A 21728-nucleotide genomic window follows, 5' to 3' on the forward strand; every position below is an offset into this window, starting at 1 on the left:
AAGAACTTTCAGTTTCAACAATATTCCATTCATTTCCACTGAAAGATAGCATAGCGGTCTGATTAGGAATTTTTTGTTTACTCTTCTTTTGTTGACTTAATGAACACTCTTTCCAATTCCAATTCATTCAAAATTATAAGTAAAGTTTCATTCTGTGAAGAGTCAAACTTAACTAATGTAATAACTTTTGACTAACAACAGAAATTATTATGTTGTTGGCATGAGTTGGTGTCTATAAAAAGGTGAATCGCCAGGTGAACCGAAACCTGCATTGCAGAAATCAATATCACTATAACTGTTGTGTGTCAGGTTTTTGAACTGCCATGGCTGAAATGTTAGAATCAAGTAGAAAGGTTGTGAATGGGAGAGAGGAGTATCTTAAAAGGGAAGAAGAAGAAGAAGAAGAAGATGAGTTGGCGTTTTGCATGGAAAAGACGGTTTCTTTTGTGGTTCCAATGGCTTTGAAAACATTGTCTGAGCTGAGGGTGTTTGATATCTTAGCCAAAGGTGGCAAACTCTGTGCGAAAGAGATCGCAGTTGAGATAGGAAGCAAGAACCCTGAAGCTCCTGCAATGTTGGATCGTCTTCTTAGCCTTTTGGTGAGTCACTCTCTGCTATCTTGTTCCATCTCTCAACAAGAACCACACCCTCAGAAGTTCTACACCCTCTCTCCTGCTTCCAGATATTTTGTCACTGATCCTCAAGCTGTATCATTGGGATCCTCTGTCAAATTACTTCTGGACGACATCTTCTTGAAAAGCTGGTAACTTTTTCTTACCCTTATTCATGGAACATAAATCTTTTCCTAATTTTCAGTTGTTTTTCGTTTTCTTTCGAGGCAACAAATTATTGAGTTGTGGGGTGTTGACTCAGGAGCGAACTGAAAGGAGCAATCCTAGAAGGGGGTGTGGCATTCGACAGGGCCCATGGCATGCATGCCTTCGAATATCCACGTGTGGATCCTAGGTTTAACGAGGTTTTCAACAACGGTATGATAGGCCTCACCACTGTATTTATGAAGAGGATTCTTGAGTTATACAACGGTTTTGAGCATGTCACAAGGCTCGTCGACGTTGGTGGAGGTTATGGAGTCAACCTCAAATTGATCAAATCCAAACACCCTCACATTCAGGCTATTAACTTTGACTTGCCTCATGTGGTGGAAAATGCCCCTCTCCATTCAGGTATGATCTCCAGTTCTTCATCTATGATATGAACTCTGAGATACAAGTAATAAACTCACGGTTGTTCTAATCTGCAGGTGTGGAGCATGTGGGAGGAGACATGTTTGAAAGCGTTCCTTCAGGAGATGCGATTTTTATGAAGGTAAATATTGTGAAGCAACGATTTTTGATGTGTTTATCAGACGATTGATTGACATGATAAGTTGGTGTGGATAACAAATTTCAGTGGGTACTTCATGATTGGAGTGATGAACATTGCGTGAAGCTGTTGAAGAATTGCTACAAAGGGATTCCTGATGATGGAAAGGTTATTGTGGTGGACTCAATTGTGTCGACGGTGCCGGAGAGAAGTGTTACTGCTAAGAGTGCTTTGGGATCTGATGTTATAATGATGACTGAAAACCCAGGAGGGAAAGAGCGAACACGCCAACAAATCATAGAATTGGCAGAAGCATCTGGGTTTAGTGGGATCAGATTCATATGCTCTATATGTGGGAACTGGGTTATGGAGTTCTACAAGTAATGAATATTATTATGCAGAATGTGAAATTCTACCATAGAAGAACATGGGAAAGTAGTGCTTATAAGATGATCTCCATGAATAATATATTATCATAAAGAATGTCTTGATTTTTCTTTTTAATAAAGAGGACATGTTGCACCTTTGAATAATGAATGACACATGCAATTAATGAGTTCGTAGCATTAATGAGTTCCTTAAAACCTATGTTAAATAACTTTTAATGTCAATTTTTGCAAGTCGTAAATAATTTTGTAAGATTCACGTAATAACAGAATGTATATAAGTACTTTTACTTTTAAGAATTTAATGTCTAATATCATGGTTTAATAACATGGGTATACCCGGAAAGTAATGTTATTTGGTGAACTTATACCTAACTTTGTTCTGTTCAATTGATGAGGATATGAATATATCTTTACCTAATGCAGAAAAGATTTTTGACACTTTTGAACACTGTAAAACTAAAATATATCCATAAATGTTTCCTCTTATTAAAACCACTTCTAAACTTTTTAACCTTATCTATTTCTTAAAAACTTGGAATAATTCAACCCTAAAACACGGGACATAGTTATGAGTAGTACTATTAATATTATTTTCATTTTACTTAACTTTCACGTAAAGAATCACATCAAATATGTAACCTTTTGGTTTGAGAGTGAACTCCTTTCATGAAAATTGGTTTTGTAGAAAGATCTATTTCTTTTCTAATAGTAATATAATACCATATTTGTGGATTTTGGAAAGCATTATTAATTATTTTTCCGATAAGTTGCTTGGACATATTTTTCCCTCTTCCAAGCTTTAAATAGGCTTTTAAATAAGGTGTGTTCAAGTTATGTTTTTAATTAGGTCAACTTATAGATATAAAGGGATTTATAAATTTGAACGTGTAGAAGTTAAAAAAAAAGGACTTACATTATGTGTTAGCTTAAAACGTTGTCAAAAATGAGCTAGTCATATTAAATATTTTGTAACAAATTTAATTGTATATTTTTTATTTAGTAAGTTATATGATGTGACATATATAATACTAACCTATTTCGAATAGTTCCCTTTCTGCTTATGCTCCATTTGCTTGAAGTAACTTAAGATTAATAGTGTTGATGCTCTCTTTTACAAGTTATTTTAGCAATATGCTAAGGATAGGTCTTGCAGAAAATGAAATGAACAAAATGATAAGGTATATATATATATATCATTCAAATTCATGCATTAACTGAACTAAAATGTTTATCATGTTGAAGTAGATTTGATATATTAAAAATATTACATTTATTTTGAGGCTAGATTACATTACATGGGATGAAGTATGGTCAGAAGCTTATTGGGACAAAATGAAGCACGGTTGCATCTTCAACAAAATGCTGCAAGATAGATCTCTATTGCATCTCACTGCTTTAGCTGCTCCCAAGTATTTCATTATATGTTTCTTTTACCTTTCTTAGAAAAGCTTCCCTGTAACACCATGCAACCAGATTATATATATGGAAATAAAACATTCATCATCAACTTAATTCATGCAACAAAATCATACTAAATTATCAACAGAATCCGGCTCTACCTGTCTGGCTTGAAAACTATGTTCTTGTAAGCAAACCACTGCAAAGAAAGACAAATTGAAGATGAACTACTATTGATGATCATTTTCAATTGAAAACAGTTCAATGAACTTACCCCAGTGTAGCCAATGCCTACAACCTCAAGAACTCCAGGAATTAAAGGAAGCCTATCAATTGCCTGTTTTACAAGTGACAATCATTGCTTATGTTATAACTTACCTCAGAAACAACTTGATTTAATGCATTTAATGGCAACACAATACAAAATTCAGTATTAAAAAAAGCCTACTGAGATCATTCCTGCTGAGCCCCACAATGCAACCACACCAGCTACGGCCAGCGAACTCACTGCATATTTATCTTCAACTTTCTCCCACTACGTAGCCAACATTAATTAGTAAAGTCAGAAACACGATACCAACTTCACATGCATCACCCTTTTATAATTAGCACAAGTACGTTACTTGATCAGATAATTTGAGATCCTTACAGCTTCTTGAATAGTCTTCACAATCTCTGGCGTCTCAGCAATGGCAAGCTCAGTTGTGGCAACTTCTGCTGCCGGTGCCTCTCTTGTGGTAGCCATTCCCATAACATTTCGAGCAATCCTGCGACCTGAAAGAATCAACCTTGAAAAGTTGATAACACTCTAGAAATATCCATGATTCACAGACCGATGGGCATGACCCATATGAAAAAAGTGGTAGAGAGAAGCAGAAAGTTATAATCTTGACGAGTAAAAAGTTATAAGAGAAAAAATTGATGAAGTTGTTTATGAAATCTGAGGAAGGTTTTGAGGTAATTGACTTACAGAAAGCAGCAGTTTTGGAAGGACGAGTCTGAGAGTGGACAGGTGGTGGAGGGAGAGTGGGAAGGGTGACACATTGTGGGGAAGAAGATGGTGATTGCCTTGGAGCCTTGGCGTCAACAAGGGTGGAGGAAGAGGATAAAGAGAGGGTGGAGGAGGAGGTTGAGGCCATTGCAAGTACTGGTATGAAGGATTCTGAGGACAGCACGGAAAGAATATAGATTATGTTGGTGAGATATTTATTTGGTGTGTTTGTAATTTTGTTGGCATAGATATGAATTTGGAAGTGCTTCAGCCACTGAACCACTCATTTGTTCTGATTATGGATAGTGTGATGACATGGCTTGTAGTTTTGTAGGATAGGGCTTTTATGGTTTTTCCTTGGATAGGAGGTTCTTGGTTGCCTTCCCTTTTCCAAATCAAACTCTTTCTTTACAATCATGCAAAAATATCTTTCATCTATCTAAAATCTGAACAAACACCTTCACAAGATATTTCACTAAAGATATTTCATTAAAGACAATTATATTTCAACAATATTTTAATATCATTTACCTATCATTTTATAATTAGTTTATATTAGTATTTATAATTATTATTATTAATTTTAGAATAATTTTACATCAATCACAAAATAACAATGTTAAAATATTGTTATCCTTTCATTAATGTCACTGTTATGGTGAAATAAAGAATTACCCGACATAATTGGTAGGATAAAAGGAAAGAAATGGATAATGGCCCATGGATTCCACTGGAGTATATATGCACCCCCAGTTTTTCTTTCTGTACTGCCAAATTTTTTTAAATACTTTAAATGACTTTCTTGTGACTTTGACTAGATAAAAACATAATTATTCTCTCAACAATCCTCCCCCTTCACATTTATTCTAGTGTCTCTTCCCATCTTACAATCTTTTTTCTTCGAATCTCCACCTCACAAGCACATTCTATTTTATTTTGTACATCTTTTTTACACACATTCTTCTTTTCACAACACTCCACAAAAGTAAAATTTATTTTTGTTTTTACTTTTATATTGTTTATTTATTTAGAACTAACTTGATTCAAGAGTTTAGATGGTTAATTTTGGTAAATAGGTGAAACGGATTTAGAAATCTATAATAAATGAAATATATCATTTTTAAAAATAAATACCAAATTTCAAAAGTAAGTTTTAGAAAACTTTTGGAAACGTTATAGAAAATGATTTAAGAAATACAATGCTAATCACATTTATCAAAGCTAGGTATATGTCACTAACAATGACATTAGGACCACACTTAGATATTAGAAATAATCCTTTTAGCCTATCAAGAGTTCGAGTAAAATTATTTTGACATTCCTTTAATAAGACTACCAAAGTAGTTGAGAAAGTCAACCATGTTGATGTCACACTAACAATCTCAAGTAATAACAACTATATTTTTTGGTTTTGTATGTGTTACCAATCAAGAATCACAATGTTAAATGCATTCAACAATTTTAGTGATCAGAATGTGTCTAGAATGTCACTAAATTCGTCGACACATTTACATCAATAAATATATATAGTTGTTGTAATTTAGTTTTAGAACATATCAATGATTGTTTGTAAGTATATCTTGTATTATATAATTGTTTAATTATCGTCACATTACACTCATTATTTTCTTTTAAAGTAAAGAGAATTTTGTAGGCTTCACTTGACTCTTATTCATATTAATAAGCAATGAATATTCACTAGGTTTTATCCTATCAACATAAGGGTGATCAACTTAATTTTTTGGCAAAATTATGGTTATGATATCCACACATTACCTTCAAGATTCATCAATCCCCATTACCAATTGGTTTTCCTCTTAATTTAAAAGAACAATCACACTTCGTTCAACATTAATTAGATTTGTATTTCCCATAATTTCCATCACTTACATATCCTAACAATACATATGTCTTTCTTCTAGGTTGATCATTAACTTTATCAAACCTTATAATCACAACAATAAAACCAAGATGAAAAAAAATACCTCAAAACCATTGATTAACTCATTATGCGTAGGAAAAATCTCATCGATGGTGAAGTTATTAGTATTAATCTCCCTCGCACATATCATTGATAAAAGAAAAAAAATCTGAATGAGTTTTCATTTACTTGTGATTCCATAAAACTTAAGCTTAATCTTTCGCCTTAAATAACAACACTGTAACTATTTACAACATGACATGAGCATTCAATATCTCCCTTGTACAATAATAATAATAATTAAAATAGAGATCAACAACAAATTTCATAAAACACAAAACACTAAATAAGTAAAATAAAAAACAAAATAGAAAAAATAAATAAATAAAGAATCGGATTTCAAAATTCAAGATAATCTTTCACCGAATTTCAAAATTCAAGAAAATTCTTCATTGAATTTCGAAATCTGAAAGATAACAAAATCGAATTTCAAAATCCGAGAAAATAGAAAACCAAATTTTGAAATCTAAAAAACATCTAAATCGAATTTCTAAATCTGATATAGTCCTAAATTGGATTTCGAAATTCAACACACTTTTACACTGAATTTCAAAATATGATAGACTCTTAAATTAGATTTTGAAATTTGACATGTTTAAAATCCAAGACAATGCTAAACCAAATTTTGAATTCTAATACATTTTTAAACTATATTTAAAATTCGATACACTTCTAAATCAAATTTCAAAATATTTGAAATCTGAGATATTCATGGACTTCAAAATCCAATATTTATTCTAAACTGAATTTTCCATTCTACAAAGCATATTTCTAAAACAATAAATAATTACAAATGATTCTTGTAAAGAAAATCGACAATATCTCTAAACTTCGATCAAAATGAAGATGAAATAAAAAATTCTTTCGTTGAGAAAAAAAAGGTTGTTGAAGAAGAAGAACAAGAAGAAAAACTCGTTGTAAGGAAGAAAAGAACACTCAAAGAAGACAAAAACACCGTTAAATATTTCATGAAAATGACTTGAAAGTAAGGAAAGAAGTAAATATAGCAGTGCCGATAGCAAATACCAGTGGGCTTACAACTCCAAACAAACTTGAAAAGAAAGGAAAGGGATATTACTTTCACCCCACAATTATTAATCTTACCTTAATAATTACTAAACTGCACACTAACAGAAAAATATTCAAACATCACCACTATTACTACCCTTGTTGTCACTATTGCCACTATTGTATAGAAAGAAGAACAGAAAAAAATGCAGAAAATAACTCGTTTCGGTAAACTCCTTCCAAAACACTGTAAGAATATTTCAAAAATATAATTTAGAAGGTATTATTATATGCATTTTGGAAAGCTTAATTCTAAAAAGCTTGATTCGTAATGCATTTCACACTTCCTAATTTTTATTCTGAAAATTCTGAAATGTTTCTGAAATATATAATCGGGAAATCACTTTTACAAAATGTAAAATCACCATTTTGAAAATTTGGGGAGTCCACGAAGAAATTATGGAGTACAAGAAGCAAAAGCCAGATCATATTTTAATATAGAACTTTAAAACAAAGATAATTGATACGAGAAGAAATTTCCAACTTAACTTTTAAAATTTTGCAGGAAGATAATGAAAAAGTTATAATCTTGGACCCTTTGAATAAAAAGTACATTAAAAAAGTGATTCCTTTACCTACTAAGCTTTGGTTCTTCATTCCACTATGCACATAAAAGGGAATCCAATACCTTCACAACAAAACTTCACTCTCAAAATCAAACTCCAATGGAGGAAGCTTCGTATATAGATGCTATGCTCACCATTCACTACCTCAGAATTTATACCATTGTTCTTTTATCTCCTATCTTTTATTCATTTCAGATTATATTACTTATTATATTTTTAATTATGCTTTCATCTTCATCTTTATTGATTTTTTAGATCACTTTGCTGCACCCATTGCAGCACAGTTGAAAAAGCTCCATTCACAAACAATTTGAGGAGTAAGAGAAGAAACACGCATACCTTCTCATCCTGGTTCCTCTAAATTAATAAAAACATAACCTTGGAAATTCTTTCACTTTTACCTTTCTAACACACTGAATTTGCAAATAAACTAACACCTATACATAATTTTTCTGGTAAAAAAATAGAGTTGCACATTATTACACTGAATTGAAGACAGAAAAAAAAAAAAAAAACATCATACGTCGACATCGCAGGGTGTAACTCCGAGGAGAGGAACCGGACCCACCAAACCTTTCTTCAAACCCATCAACACATCGCACTTCACATACAGTCCATAGTGCGCTGTTTTGATGGCACCAGCTTTCCACCTCACCCTGCCTTGAAATATGAGCCTCAGACCCACCACCCCATAAGCCTCGTCCACCACCAACCCGTTTGACACCTCCACCGACACCGGCACCGCCGTCCCTCCGATCACTGGCGATACCGACACCGCGGTGTGTTTGCCCTGGTGCAGCGGCGGCAGCAGGACCTGAGGCGTTATGGCCTGGTTCCTGTAGGAGACGAAGGCCGATAGTCTGTCGTAGTAAATGGAGACGCGCCTGTTGGGGTTCTTTATGAGGACGGAAAATTGCATGGTGGTGGACATGAGCGGTGGGGTGGTGGCGTTGAGGCCGTAGATGGCGGCTCCGATCACCGTGAAGCGGGGCTTGTTGGGACGGTAGACCAGCCAGAGCACGAGAAGAGTAACGCCAGCTAAGAGGAGGAAGATGGTGATGGCCGTGCATGCTGCGCGTCTGGGATCATTGGAATGTTTGTCCTTCGACATTTTTCCTTTGTTGCAGTGTGTGACTATGGAGTTTGGCAGTGAAGAAGAGAAAAAAAGATGGAGAAATGAGATGTCAATATAGGAGAGGAATCTAAGAGCAAATTGTTTAGTGCTTTTACTTCACATTTTTTTCATATATACACGTGTCTCTGTCTCATTTTATTTTGTTTTTTTGCTTATGATAAGCAACTCTCATTCTTTACACACTTTAATCATGTTTTGTATATCCTTATCCAACAATTCCTTATTTTAACTAACTCTCTTCAAAAGAAAGATGCTGTAATAATGTTATATAGATCGCAAAAGTCACAAAGGAGAGTTGGAAGTGCTTTTACATCTCTTTCAATCCAATTTTTTTCTTCTTTACTTGTTATCCCTTTCACTTTATTTTGCCTATATCTTGCAAATAATGTCAGTTTTTCTCTCTCATTTCATTCTAATTACACTTGCTTTAACTGTCATGTGAAGATGAGTGAATAAAAACAATATGAATTAACTAATTAATTACTTTATAAATAGTCAAACCTATATTGAAAATCAAATGTGGAACCAACAAAGTTCACTGCTTTCTTATGCAACCTTATGTTAAAAAAACAAAAAGAATAACTTCCTTTCATGGGGTCTCTGGTTTTTGCTCTGGAAAATAAATGAAGCACCAAAAGAAAACAAAAGTAGAGGAGAGGGAACCGAAAGAAGAGCTAAGTGCCTCGATTTGACTCCTTTCGCCGACATATGGATAAACTTAGACTTAAAAAAATGAACAGTTTCTGCATGCAATGAAAGAGAGATGAGATAACAAGCACTTATGTGTTTTCTATTCAGTTATACACACGTTTGGTTCTGTTTGGACCTTACCTCGCAACATCCTACAGCAAACTCAACATAATGTGATGTGTTTCCCACATCTGCTATGCACGCGTCCCATACAATTTATGCACATCAAACATGTTAACACTATTTATGTTTTCGTTGCCCTAATTAAGACCTTCAAAACTGATTTATCCAAATTATTAGATAACGTTAAAATCTATCACTAACTCTATTTAAAAAATTTATTGCTATATTTTTTATCTAAACATGAAGTCTAGTAGTATTAGACATTAAATTTCGCAACAATTAAAAACATAAAAATAGAATCTGAAAATAATATATTAGCAGGAATTAGGAAAAGAAAAGTGAAATACATGACATGAACAAAGGGGTCCAAGTGCTTTTCCCAATGTTCAGTGATTAAATGGGGCTCAAATGATGAATGGAAATATTAAAGAAAGATTACAATCCATATAAAATATAACTCCATTTTACATCTTATTTCAACCCTTTAAGATGAAAGCATACTACCACTGCCTATATAAGGATAACCCTATACTAGCATTCAATTGAGAAACATATACACGAGGTAAAATCAAAATTTCAAACCAATCCTACTAAATAATTACAATTCTACATTCTAAAAGACAACCAAGATGACCAGTCATAAGAAAATACTAACAACGCTAAAAGGTAACATATTTCACCAGACACACTACACCTATAGTTAATCCTTGTCGAGAGAGGCAAATCAGTTCTGGAAGTCAAATTTTAATTCAGTGATGAAGGTAATTTCAAGAAGCCATAAGAAAATAATTTCAGGAATCACCACCCAGATCTGATACCGGATGACCACTGTCTACTTGGCGAACAAATTGCCCTTTCACCCGAGGGCGCTGCTCTGCCAATCTCTTCCGGCTTTGATATCGGACCTATGCAAAAAAATTCAACAATAAGCAGCTGCTTATTCAACAATAACCAAACATGTTAGTCTAAGCAAAATAGATAGGAAAGTAATCACAATTTAAATGGTGAGATTTTTAGTTAAAATATGGTATAGGAATTTCAAAATTGACTAGACCCGCTAATAACATAAATGTTAAACTAATGAAGTTTCAAATCCTAAATTTCAGAAATACATGGGAGCAAGCAATTGCATGACGCCCCGATAATGCCTTTACCATAAATATTTCAGAAGTAGCTCTTTTCAGAAGCAGTAATAGCACGGTAGCAATACCTTTTTCTCATAGCATCTGTCTTTCCGCTTAAGTCGAAACTTTGTTAGAGCTGCTTCTCGTTGGCTGGTGCGATGAGAATCTGTCCCTATGAATCCATCATGACTGAAGTGACCAATATCAGTGAAACTTTCGTGGTTGTCCTTGGCTACCTTGGCTGAAGTAGTATTTCCATCACTTGTGCAGCCTATGCTTCTGTATACACCACTACAATTATGATTTGTTGTATCATGGTAAAGGGCAGTATCAGCAGTCTGACTAGCAGCAGGAGAGTCCTGTGTCTCAAAATCCAAATGGCTTTGGTCATTTACATTTTGAATTGAATCATGGGTTGCATCGTCAGAGCAGTGATGATGTTTTGAGTTCCGACTTTGAGGATTAGACTGGGAGGAAGTACTAGTGGGAAACGGAGAACTCTCTTTCTGGAACAATGATTTTGGAGTCCATATGGTATGGACACCTGATTGAGAATAAAGCATAGAAGGGAAGACATTTCCATTTCCAGTTGATTTGTGATCATAAGTAACCCCATTAGCAGGAAAGAATACAAGTTGACTGTTCGGTAATTTTGGATCAACTTGTCCAGATTGACCAATATCTGGAGTGGTGATTTTCTCCTTAATTTGATCTTTTTCACCACAATGATGAGAAGTAGTTGCATTTTCAAATAACTTAGGAGATTTCTGAGAATCATGACTAACGTTTGTTAATTTTGCAGAGATAGTTGATGGTGTTGGACAAAGGGGCTGCAACAATTTACTACTACCATACCTGCAATTTTTTTTTTATAACAAATTATTAAAAATTATCTGTATGTTTTGGAAGTTCAAAGCAAGAATTGGTACTTATTTCTTGACCTACAACAATAGCAGGCAAGTAGAGAACTCACCTAGAAAAGGCAGAAGCATTTGAATGGTTCAATATTTGCCTTTCCTCAAATACAGCTTTGTACGAGCCTCCGGGAAAATATCTTCTTATAGAAAGTTCCAGTTGTGTATCAAAGTCAAACTTGGAAACGTTACCACTACTGACACTACATTTTTCATCAGTGCTCTCTGGAAGTGTATTGAATGTACCAATCAAGTCAATGGCCCCAGTAGACGGACCTTCCAATTCATCAATGCACCCACGAATATCAACACTAATTGCAGGATTGGCTTTGCTCAACTCTATTCTTAGAAGTTCATCTTGATTTCTTATTTCACCGAAATCATATCCTTGACCTGGCCTTAAGCCTGTTGGTTTAAAAGTTTTGTCGCACCCTTCATCTTCTGATATAAATATTGATTTGGCTGCAATACATGCTAATTGTAACTCAGTAACAGAATAAGGGCCAAAGATTTGAACAAAAGTACAAAATAAAGGAAATTTGCGCACCTCCAGCTTTGTCATTATGCTTATCTGATTCCCTTTCACATTTTGTAGAGTTGTCATGCTTAATTGTGCCATCGCTCAAATTTGAAGAACTCTTCAGCTGTGAAACATCCTGAATATTTTACATGCATGTACTTTCAGCTACAAAAAATGGAGGTGTACAAGTTCTCCCTACATAGGAATTGGCAAAACATGCAGTTTCTATATAAAGTCACGAAACCAGCCTAACCTATAAAGGAAAATTTCCCAAGTTGGGAGTGGCTTCATATAAATGTAATGGAAAATGGATTCAAGGTTTATGTCTTTGTAACTTACTCATGCCAAGCAATGAAAGTGTAGAAAATACTTCAGGAATTGAATTAGTACAATAAAAAATTAGTTGCTGTTTCACACCTAATACTGAAATCTGAGAAACTGACATATGTAACAGTCATATTACAGCATGCTATTTCAGTGAAAGTTTAGAGGCTGGAAGAGAAAAACTTACTTGAACCTCACTTGTTTTCTCGCTGCATTCATTATTTTTTGGTGTAGAAGCCACAGAACCGCTAGAATCATTGCTAGCAGCATGATTTTCTGCAGCAAAACCAAGTTCAATCTGTGGCAGTGTTAAATTTTGAGGAGGCCCGCTTATATATATATATATAGAAAACATTAATTGAAGCAAGAAAAGGAAAGTAAATATAAGTCAAAGTAGTAAGTTCACACTAGTATAGACAAAAGAAATATCAAAACATTGCCAGAATAACATTGAAGAATATGACGTACGACATGCCTTCTCCACACATGCTGCCACAAGTTTCTTAGCTCATTCTTGCGAACAGGTTTTATAAGAAAATCAGCTGCACCTTTTAACATGCATCTGAACACCATGCTAACTGAATCGTGAGAAGACATCACTGCAAAATCATCATAAGGTGAGAACAAATTTGAGTCCATTAGCCATATCTAACTACTAACAGCACCTAGTCAACTCATACTTATGACGGGAATGTTTTTGCAAACGTCATGCTCCATGATTAAACTAAGAAGTGAAAATCCAGATATTGATGGCAAATCCACTTCAGTTAATATGAGATCTATGTCAGATGCTTTGTTCTTCAATGTCTCCCATGCCTTTAGGCCATCACAAGCTGTGGCAACTGCATGTAAAAAATTGCAATTAAGAAGTTCATAAGCATCTTGAGCTTTAGGGTAAACTCATTTTTCAAACACTACCGTGGAAGGAAATAACTCACAGAGTGCACCACAAAATACACATTCGCATGAAACAATACCCTTTATTTAATTAAAAGAAATAACAAATTATTCAGTTCAAGCAAACCAGATTGATAGCCAGTTATTGAAAAATCTAGCTGTGTTCGTTTTTTTACATTAACCACGTTTAAAGAGTAACGAAAGGTAGTTTTCATTTTCTCCAGAAACATAATTTAAACAATATTGTTTTTTTAAAAAAAGAAAAGACCAAAAAAAAAAAAAAAACCTTTGTAACTGCATTTACGGAGAAGCGCAGCAATGATCTGTCGAGTAGAATCATCAGCTTCCACAAGCAACACCCGAAGCACCATGCGAGGCAGAAAACGTTCCCACCGAACCATGGAGGCATTGTTGCTCTGTTCCTCCTGAGTCTGCATCACACCCTTCTCACCCGCCACTTCACCCATTCTCAATCAATTTGCTTCTGCTGCATTAATCAAAAACACCACACCAAAACCCTAATTGAACGCTAGAAAAGTAAGAAGAAGAAGAGGAGGAGGAAGAAGACCTCATGCTGAGTCTTAAGTTGTGCAGTGAAAATATCTTAAAAGTCTGCTAAATTGAGTGGAGGCAGACAGAGAGAGAAAGAGAATTTCAGAATTTTCAAACCGCCTTCTATACTTTGCTTCACAACCGCGAAAATCCTACAAAATATCTTCTCGCCATATGCCACATACATGCATAGATACATGCGAACGTGAATCTCATCACTCTCTCAGATCTCAACTTCCACCGCATCTAAACGTGCCATGTTTCCCCTTCTGACGTGTCCCATTCTCAACCATTGGTTATTATACACGTGCCTCATTCATATTCCGAGAAATGCCACGTTGTCTACGCGCCACCACATTTTGGAGGTCTTGGTGGCCACTGTGACACGTGGAGTTAATTATGTATAATCGTTTCTGCTTCCGTCACCCATCAGAAGCGAAGAAGAAGACGAGATGCAGAGGGTCTTTGTTCGATCCAAAACCCTAATTTCGGTTTCTTCCAATTGCATCTTCTTCCCTCCATCACTACCCTTTTACTTCCAAAATCAACAAGCTTTCCACAGCAACAGCAATGGGAACACCCCTTTCGGATCACCAACTCGAGTTCAGAAGCTGATAGCTTCGCAATCAGACCCTCTTTTGGCCAAAGAAATCTTCGATGTGGCCTCTCGCCAACCCAACTTCCGCCATACTTACTCAACCTATCTCATTCTCATCCTCAAGTTGGGTCGCTCCAAACACTTCTCTCTCATCGACCATCTCCTCCGCTGCATCAAATCCGATTCTCACCCCATCACCCCCACCCTCTTCACTTACTTGATCAGGGTCTACGCAGAAGCCGATTTGCCCGACAAAGCCCTCAAAACCTTCTACAACATTCTCCACTTCAATTGCAAGCCTTTGCCCAAACACCTTAACCGCATTCTCGAGATCCTCGTTTCCCACCGTAATTACATTCGTCCCGCCTTCCTTCTCTTCAAGGATGCTCACAGGTATGGGGTGGAACCCAACACCAAGTCCTACAACATTCTCATGCGCGCGTTCTGTCTCAATGGGGACATTAGCATTGCCTACTCACTGTTCAACAAAATGTTCAAACGAGATGTTGTGCCGGATATCGAGTCTTACCGGATTTTGATGCAGGCCTTGTGTCGGAAGAGTCAAGTGAATGGTGCTGTTGATCTTTTGGAGGATATGCTCAACAAAGGGTTTGTTCCTGATTCTTTGACTTACACCACTTTGTTGAATAGTTTGTGTAGGAAGAAGAAGCTCAGGGAGGCTTACAAGCTTCTCTGTAGGATGAAGGTCAAAGGGTGCAATCCTGATATTGTTCATTATAATACTGTTATACTAGGGTTCTGTAGAGAAGGGCGCGCTCACGATGCTTGCAAGGTTATTACTGACATGCGGGCCAATGGGTGCTTGCCTAATCTCGTGTCCTATCGTACTTTGGTGAGTGGCTTGTGTGACATGGGAATGCTTGATGAGGCTAGTAAGTATGTCGAGGATATGTTCTGTAAAGGTTTTTCTCCTCATTTCTCTGTTGTTCACGCCTTGGTGAAGGGGTTTTGTAATGTTGGTAGGGTTGAGGATGCTTGTGGAGTTCTTACTAAGTCTCTTGAACATGGGGAAGCTCCGCATGTGGATACTTGGATGATCTTAATTCCTGTAATATGTGAAGTGGATGATGGTGGGAAAATCAATGGTACTTTGGAGGAAGTTCTTAAGATTGAAATAAAAGGGCATACTAGAATTGTCGATGCTGGCATTGGTTTGGAGAACTACTTGATTAGGAAGATACGAGCCAACTCCACCAGAGTATTCTAAAACTTATGTAGGACTTACAACTTGCAATCAATGCTCTTTTGTCATTCATATTGAATCTTTGTGGTATGTTTGTTACTCCGAAGAATCTGGCTCGCTTTTCTCAGATAACCAAGGTTTGCAAGTGACGATGTTGTTTGTTGAATGCCAATCATAATTATGCAACTCGGCTGGAAAATTGTCATAATACAATACACAAGTTTATAGTTGCAGAATTAACTGACTGAATAACTTCATGCAGGTGTTTCCGGCACCAGCTGAGGAGAAAACATAAAATCTTGTCAGACTGAGTTGGCATATTGCAGCAATGCTTTCAAGCGAGCTTTGACCGCTAGCAGAGAAAAACTTGTGTCAACCATAACACCTCGAATAAGACCAGTGTTAGACCGCGATGAAACAAGTAGCTATGAGCTTTTAGAGGCTGAGAATGCAGATAATGAGGTGAATGACCCATGGGTTCAGAGACTTCTCCATACTGTTGAGACAAATGTGGCATGGCTGCAACCACTAATGACTGCCAACACTTTGTTCATGAGTATTAACCTCATTGTGTAAAAGGCTAAAAGTCATTATGATGCAGAAAAGATTTAGCTCGGCAGTCTTCTGTATAACCCAGATGCTAGAGCTTTGGAAAGTCATTTCAGTGTCATGCCTCAGAACTGTTAAGGGACAAGTTCGCACGCCTTACTCAAATGGCAACGATTCTAAATTTAGAAAAGATTTGAGATTCTAGATTTCTTGGGTGAGAACCCTTGACCTATATGACCTGGAGATTAACTCCAGGAGAGGTTAGGGGTGTGTTGGGTCTGCGGGTTGGTTCTAAACTAGAAGCAGTAGCTGCTGTGAAGTTGTAATATCAGTTAATATGGTCTCTTCACATTTTTTTTTCTTTAAATTTACATCCGATAAGTATTACACTTTCATTCTAACTATTGCTGTTTGGTAAGTTAACTCACAATTTGTTGTGTGAGTTGCATTGTTAGCTTCAAATAAAGAGTAAGCAAGAGCATTCAAGTTTGCCACCGGAGAGGCTGAGATATTAAGCATATATACGGACCAACCTGTGTAAAATGGTTTTCTTTTTGTAAATCCATTTGGAACATTCTTGTATTTTTTGTTTTTTTTTTTATTTTGCAAATCAATTTTAAGACTTAGTTCTTGATTGTTCAGTAAATATTAAGCATATATACAGATTATCCTGTGTAAAATGGTTTTCTTTTTTGTAAATCCATTTGGAACACTTTTTTTTTATTTTGCAAATCAATTTTGAGAATTAGTTCTTAATTATTCGGTAAAGTTACGTTCCGCGTGTTTTGGATAATTAATTTGTATTGAAACAATTATATTGGCATAGTCCAAAGTACTTTACAAATTAATGTGATTTAAAATTATTTAAAATGATTTAATAAATTACCTTTTCACTGAAGTTTTCTTTTGTATATTTCTTTAGTTACACTACTAAATATAGAATTTTGTTTTATAAAAATTAAAAAGGTGTAACTATACATACCGTACAAATTAGGTAAAATAATACATACGTGTTCTATTTTATCCATAATATTTTTATCATCCATTCGATAAGTTAAAAGCTTTGCCAAATAAAAAGATGTAATTAATAAATAGATGGGAAATAAAGACGATAGCAACAGATAGAAACTAGTCTACAAAACTTGAAACCAATAAACAGTTTCCAAGATCTCTACAATACTCGTTTCAATAAAATCTAAACTATTCCCCCGCCTTGCCTTGAAATTTTTCCCTTTTTAAGAGACTCTTTCTCAGGTTACAAATCGTAATATGAAATTAGACTACAAAACTTGAAACTAGTAAATAGAGCTTCCGATAACTCTGCAAAAACTTGTTTTAATAAAATCTAAATTATTTTCCTTTCCCTTTTCCTTTCTTGAAATCTCCCTTTTTCTTGAAATTTCCTTTTTTAAAAGACTTTTTCTCAGGTTTCAATTTGTTGTCAGCTGGTGAAGCCTTCCCTTTCTCGCTCCTTCGTTTCTTCTCTTTCTTCACATTGTGCATTGTGACGGCCTAGAATTCAGAGAGCACATTTTTTACAAAAAAAAGTTAACAAAACTGGGAAAATTTGAAATCCATGTCACTAAATGACTTTACTATACCTTTTCAACATTTAGTATGTTGTGAGAATTCTTGGAGATGATTTTGTTCAATATTTTTTCAGTTTGCTCCCTCTCTTGTGATCCTATCCCGGTTCCTTCCACCACTGGCAAGAACTAGATGAAAACAAAAGAATGGAAGTTAGTAAGTCAATTTAGTTAAAAATGGTTGCTTCTAGATATAACAATTTACATGCTAAGAGAAACAGTTTTCTTCGAGTTTACAGTGCACAACCTTTCGATATTTTCCTTTATGTTTTGCAGGCTTTTCACCCGGCAATTTCTTGTCAAATTTCCCACCACTGGCTGTTGCAGTTGCTGCGATTCCTGCTACATTACCTAGTTCATCCTTTGTAACTTTCTTGGGCGCTGCCTGAGTTCCTGTTATAGGCAAAGCTGTAGCCGCCAACTGAACATGGCTGCATAATAATGTGTTCAGACTTCATTACAATAACGAACATATGATGAGTAGCAGGGAGAAAAACAATAAAGAGTATATTAAAGAAAACAAGAACCACCAGGTCAACAACACTCTACAACAATCTAGTCAAAAGATAGGACTTTGGAGGGACAATAGCCTCTAGATAACTCAATTGCTTCCAAAGTTGGGGAAATTACCACATGCAAGAAAGTCAGACGTTAAAAGAAGTTGAGATGCCACCAATAGAAAAGGTAAGATTTTCCATATAGAATATCATATACCCGCAACAGTAAAAGTAATTCCGGCATTGGAGCATGTAAGACCGTCATCTCCAACCCAGTATCAATTCCTATGATTCCTAAATGGGATCCAATTCTACATATTAATCACTTTTACTTGTTTCTATCATTGCACCCACTTTCTCTAATTCAGTACCTCTGAAAAAAATTTAAATAGATCCCACTGATAATCTCATTTTACCAATAGAAATACCCAAACACAATATAAAATGAAAAGTACAAATTAAAATTTAAATTTCACACTTTCTTAAAATAAAAACATGGCCCGACTTGAAAAATTAAGTACAACGTAGGCGCTTATTAGGTAATGGTACTAATAAGTGAAAAGAAGGAGTTAAGCACCTCCCAATGCAGATGCCCTAACAAATAAAAGATAAATATTTCTAACTGAAACTGCATATATATCATTTGGATTATGCAAAGTTTAGCATGAGAAAACTCAGTAAAGACTTCCTGAATGAGAAAAGAAAGTAGGCAATGGACAACTCTCCAAGGTGTGATATAACTGACTCCAATGGCCAAAATAAAACGCAAAGGTCCATGATCCGTGACATAAATTGTGCAGACAACTATAACTCAATGATGTATACAATAATGAACATTAACAAATAGAATAATTCCCTGCTACAAAATCTTCAAGGTAAATTGGAAAACATTATGTTACAAACCTTGGTAAAGCACCAAATTTAGCAGCTTCTTTCAAGTTCTGTAGTCGATTTTTATCTTGTTTTTCAATTCTTTTCTTCTTATTTTCTTTTCTTTTTGCAAAAGGATCCTCTGCTGGATCTACAAAATGTTACAATACCATTACTAATATGACACAAATATAGCTTTGATCAGTGTACTAAAAACAAACCCAAAAAATGTTAATAACAAGTTTATATTCATGACAAGATAATAATGGTTACGTCAAAAGAATAATAATATTAAACATAAATGGTGTAAACAAATGTCTATATGGTTTGAAATATAGACATATAAACACTATCTAACTTATCCCATACAAGAATTTTCATAACCAAAAATAACAACGTGCCCAAAATTGGTAGGAAAATAAATCCTCAAGATTTGAAATCTTGACCGAAGGGTATTCAATTAAACAGATTCCGTGTTAAATCTGGTAACCCACAATGCCAAGCATATCTCTTGACTAAGCATTGAGCATGCCCTGATATATATAAATATTTCCATCGTACAATCTGGGTCTTCTAAAGGGCCAATGCTGTCCTGATTCATAATTTTTCTCATTAGAACTGTTTTTTAGTACACAGACCTTATACAGGTCTGCCATGAAGTATCCTATGTTAAAATTTTATCGTATGCTGAACATATTGTAGTGGTTCTGTTGGTGCCCGAAAGTAACAACTCAAAGTAGAGTATCGGCAGTCTACACCTAATTCGTGACCATTAAGAGAAACATGGTAGCAGTTCATGAGGAAGAGGATGTTCGATCATTTACCATCAGTTTCTTTTGCCTCAATGATAGGTACAGCGTCTTCATCATTTGCACGATCATACCCAAATCTCCGTTTCCAGGTTCCAGATTGTTCATCATACACAATCTTGTCTTTCTTCCGATTCTGTATGCCTGAAAAAATAATACAGGATGAAATACATCAGTTCAACTAAAAAAAGTAGAGAGCACTGAGCCCAACACGGACTGCATGAACAGCATTAAGATTATTTGAGAGTCACAAGTGCAGTACGAATAGACAAACCTTTCTTTTTGGCAAAAACTTCCCATTTAGTAGGAGGCTTAGGTTTTGGAAGCTGAAAGCATCACAAAAATTGATGAGCAAGTGATTTAACTGATTAGACATGAAGTAAAAAATACTAGAAGCAAAGAACGAATGATAGAATCACAGAACCAATACAATGCATAGCTAATTGCAATGCAAACACATATGAAAGGAAGAGGCTTTTATTTAGCCATTGGAAAGTTGCAATACAATAGAATAAGGATCAGGAATACGAGCATTAAAGTGAAAAGTCACAATTAATAGATTGCATAACCTTTGAAATTAAAGAAAAATAAATATTGGAGTGTGGGATTACATGTTTTTCTCTTGGCAATTTAGTTAGTGGCGTAGGCAAGTTGACAAGGGGGCCATCTACATCTTCCGTTGATGGTAAGGTGAAGAGGGCATCTGCGATAGCTTGAACCAAGTGAGTGCCTTTCAGCAAACACTGCTTGACGATTTCCTCCCTGTGTTCAATTAAAGTAAGCAAGGACAGTGTCAAAAACCAAAAACCCTAAAGAAGAGGAAGAAGACGGTACCTGGGTACCTGGAAAGAGGTGGTTGAGAGGGGAAAGTGTGATTGGAGTCGAAAGCCACGAGGTTGCCGAGATCCACAACGAACTTCTGCTGTTTCTCGCCCTCAATCTCCATCTCCGTCATTCTCAACTTCAACAAATGAAACCAATATCAAACCTCTGCGGCGTCGAAGGTGGTTGACGGCTTAAGGGTTTGTTTATGTTGTGCTCTGATGTGTTGCAGCGCGAGAATGAAAGAAGAAGTGAAATCGAGGCCCAAGACAAAGGCCCAATAAAAACAACAATCAAAGTTAAAAAAAAAAAGAGAGACAAACCTTCACATGAAGGCTTTTGATTCCTACAGCCCCACAATTATTATCTGCACCGCATAATAATAGAAAAAGATTAAAACACTCCCCATTATTGAACCACACCACCTCCCGCGCCGCTTCCACCACACAGGAGGAAGCTTATCTACGAACAGCGATAACGAAAGCCGCAGCGCGACTCCCCAGGCCGCCGTCGCATTGTAATTTGACACATTGTAAGTTATGAAGCCCAGTATTATCTTGCAGCTGAACTATACAGACAGAAAAACAACCCGACTTGCAGCACTGCTAATGAGAAAAACTAAAGTTAGTGATTTGAGATTTTAAAAGCGATGGACAATTTAGTGGACGAAAGAACAAAATTTCACATTCAATTCTGTATGCCTAAAATGTGTAACAATTATGTCACAGTGTTTAAGGATGAATTTGATTATATTTTCCGAAGATTAATTTAATATTACTTTGAACTGCACGGCAGTGG

The 21728-nt window shown here is 35.6% G+C and overlaps 6 protein-coding genes across 9 annotated transcripts; 2 read left to right on the forward strand and 4 right to left on the reverse strand.

The window, feature by feature from the left end:
- The first annotated feature begins 160 nt into the window (after window positions 1-160).
- On the forward strand, window positions 161-1901 carry LOC106760169 (anthranilate N-methyltransferase). Its single transcript, XM_014643624.2, has 4 exons — window positions 161-763; window positions 874-1184; window positions 1262-1326; window positions 1411-1901. The coding sequence occupies exons 1-4, from the start codon at window positions 324-326 to the stop codon at window positions 1705-1707; spliced, it is 1113 nt and encodes a 370-aa protein (XP_014499110.1). The 5' UTR covers window positions 161-323; the 3' UTR covers window positions 1708-1901.
- Window positions 1902-2903: 1002 nt separating this feature from the next.
- Window positions 2904-4346, reverse strand: LOC106760209 (protein CURVATURE THYLAKOID 1B, chloroplastic). Its single transcript, XM_014643677.2, has 6 exons — window positions 4081-4346; window positions 3760-3884; window positions 3559-3645; window positions 3385-3447; window positions 3272-3309; window positions 2904-3165 (listed from the first exon to the last, which is right to left on the reverse strand). Exons 1-6 carry the CDS (start codon window positions 4247-4249, stop codon window positions 3108-3110), a joined length of 540 nt encoding a protein of 179 aa, XP_014499163.1. The 5' UTR covers window positions 4250-4346; the 3' UTR covers window positions 2904-3107.
- A 3653-nt stretch (window positions 4347-7999) lies between these two features.
- On the reverse strand, window positions 8000-9826 carry LOC106760200 (NDR1/HIN1-like protein 12). Its single transcript, XM_014643663.2, has one exon. The coding sequence runs from the start codon at window positions 8825-8827 to the stop codon at window positions 8234-8236; it is 594 nt and encodes a 197-aa protein (XP_014499149.1). The 5' UTR covers window positions 8828-9826; the 3' UTR covers window positions 8000-8233.
- A 262-nt stretch (window positions 9827-10088) lies between these two features.
- Window positions 10089-14194, reverse strand: LOC106760140 (two-component response regulator-like APRR5). 3 transcript variants are annotated; one of them, XM_014643583.2, is made up of 9 exons: window positions 14012-14191; window positions 13730-13930; window positions 13227-13388; window positions 13015-13145; window positions 12734-12844; window positions 12250-12358; window positions 11762-12164; window positions 10875-11643; window positions 10089-10569 (listed from the first exon to the last, which is right to left on the reverse strand). In XM_014643583.2, the coding sequence occupies exons 2-9, from the start codon at window positions 13908-13910 to the stop codon at window positions 10456-10458; spliced, it is 1980 nt and encodes a 659-aa protein (XP_014499069.1). In that variant the 5' UTR covers window positions 13911-13930; window positions 14012-14191; the 3' UTR covers window positions 10089-10455. The 3 variants fall into 3 exon arrangements, with proteins under 3 accessions (XP_014499069.1, XP_014499070.1, XP_022636097.1); XM_014643584.2 differs by having other exon boundaries at window positions 12250-12346; window positions 13730-14194; XM_022780376.1 differs by having other exon boundaries at window positions 13730-14190.
- A 159-nt stretch (window positions 14195-14353) lies between these two features.
- On the forward strand, window positions 14354-16838 carry LOC106760158 (pentatricopeptide repeat-containing protein At4g01400, mitochondrial). Of its 2 annotated transcripts, none has more exons than XR_001375647.2 (2): window positions 14354-15934; window positions 16060-16838. XR_001375647.2 is itself a non-coding variant. In XM_014643607.2 (2 exons), exon 1 carries the CDS (start codon window positions 14448-14450, stop codon window positions 15819-15821), a length of 1374 nt encoding a protein of 457 aa, XP_014499093.1. In that variant the 5' UTR covers window positions 14354-14447; the 3' UTR covers window positions 15822-15828; window positions 16060-16838. The 2 variants fall into 2 exon arrangements, 1 of the variants encoding a protein (XP_014499093.1); XM_014643607.2 differs by having other exon boundaries at window positions 14354-15828.
- A 604-nt stretch (window positions 16839-17442) lies between these two features.
- LOC106760179 (ribosome biogenesis regulatory protein homolog) lies at window positions 17443-21714 on the reverse strand. The gene is made up of 9 exons (XM_014643641.2): window positions 21254-21714; window positions 20951-21148; window positions 20720-20870; window positions 20383-20434; window positions 20124-20252; window positions 19333-19450; window positions 18180-18363; window positions 17948-18061; window positions 17443-17858 (listed from the first exon to the last, which is right to left on the reverse strand). The coding sequence occupies exons 2-9, from the start codon at window positions 21061-21063 to the stop codon at window positions 17697-17699; spliced, it is 1023 nt and encodes a 340-aa protein (XP_014499127.1). The 5' UTR covers window positions 21064-21148; window positions 21254-21714; the 3' UTR covers window positions 17443-17696.
- Window positions 21715-21728: the final 14 nt, after the last annotated feature.

This window comes from Vigna radiata, chromosome 5 (genome assembly GCF_000741045.1).
Source record: "Vigna radiata var. radiata cultivar VC1973A chromosome 5, Vradiata_ver6, whole genome shotgun sequence".
Taxonomy (NCBI): Eukaryota; Viridiplantae; Streptophyta; class Magnoliopsida; order Fabales; family Fabaceae; genus Vigna; species Vigna radiata.

Excerpts from the sequence above, each read along its gene's own strand:
- LOC106760169 (XM_014643624.2), top strand. The coding sequence starts at position 324 with ATGGCTGAAATGTTAGAATCAAGTAGAAAGGTTGTGAATGGGAGAGAG. Across the intron at positions 764-873 it reads GACATCTTCTTGAAAAGCTG|GAGCGAACTGAAAGGAGCAA; the intron begins GTAACTTTTTCT and ends GTGTTGACTCAG. Across the intron at positions 1,185-1,261 it reads AAATGCCCCTCTCCATTCAG|GTGTGGAGCATGTGGGAGGA; the intron begins GTATGATCTCCA and ends TCTAATCTGCAG.
- LOC106760209 (XM_014643677.2), bottom strand. The coding sequence starts at position 4,249 with ATGGCCTCAACCTCCTCCTCCACCCTCTCTTTATCCTCTTCCTCCACC. Across the intron at positions 3,310-3,384 it reads TAGGCATTGGCTACACTGGG|TGGTTTGCTTACAAGAACAT; the intron begins GTAAGTTCATTG and ends CTTTCTTTGCAG. Across the intron at positions 3,166-3,271 it reads ATAGTTTTCAAGCCAGACAG|GGAAGCTTTTCTAAGAAAGG; the intron begins GTAGAGCCGGAT and ends ATGGTGTTACAG.
- LOC106760200 (XM_014643663.2), bottom strand. The coding sequence starts at position 8,827 with ATGTCGAAGGACAAACATTCCAATGATCCCAGACGCGCAGCATGCACG.
- LOC106760140 (XM_014643583.2), bottom strand. The coding sequence starts at position 13,910 with ATGGGTGAAGTGGCGGGTGAGAAGGGTGTGATGCAGACTCAGGAGGAA. Across the intron at positions 12,359-12,733 it reads AGAAAACAAGTGAGGTTCAA|GATGTTTCACAGCTGAAGAG; the intron begins GTAAGTTTTTCT and ends TAAAATATTCAG. Across the intron at positions 12,165-12,249 it reads GCATAATGACAAAGCTGGAG|CCAAATCAATATTTATATCA; the intron begins GTGCGCAAATTT and ends CATGTATTGCAG.
- LOC106760158 (XM_014643607.2), top strand. The coding sequence starts at position 14,448 with ATGCAGAGGGTCTTTGTTCGATCCAAAACCCTAATTTCGGTTTCTTCC.
- LOC106760179 (XM_014643641.2), bottom strand. The coding sequence starts at position 21,063 with ATGACGGAGATGGAGATTGAGGGCGAGAAACAGCAGAAGTTCGTTGTG. Across the intron at positions 20,253-20,382 it reads AGTTTTTGCCAAAAAGAAAG|GCATACAGAATCGGAAGAAA; the intron begins GTTTGTCTATTC and ends TTATTTTTTCAG. Across the intron at positions 18,364-19,332 it reads AAATTTGGTGCTTTACCAAG|CCATGTTCAGTTGGCGGCTA; the intron begins GTTTGTAACATA and ends ATTATTATGCAG.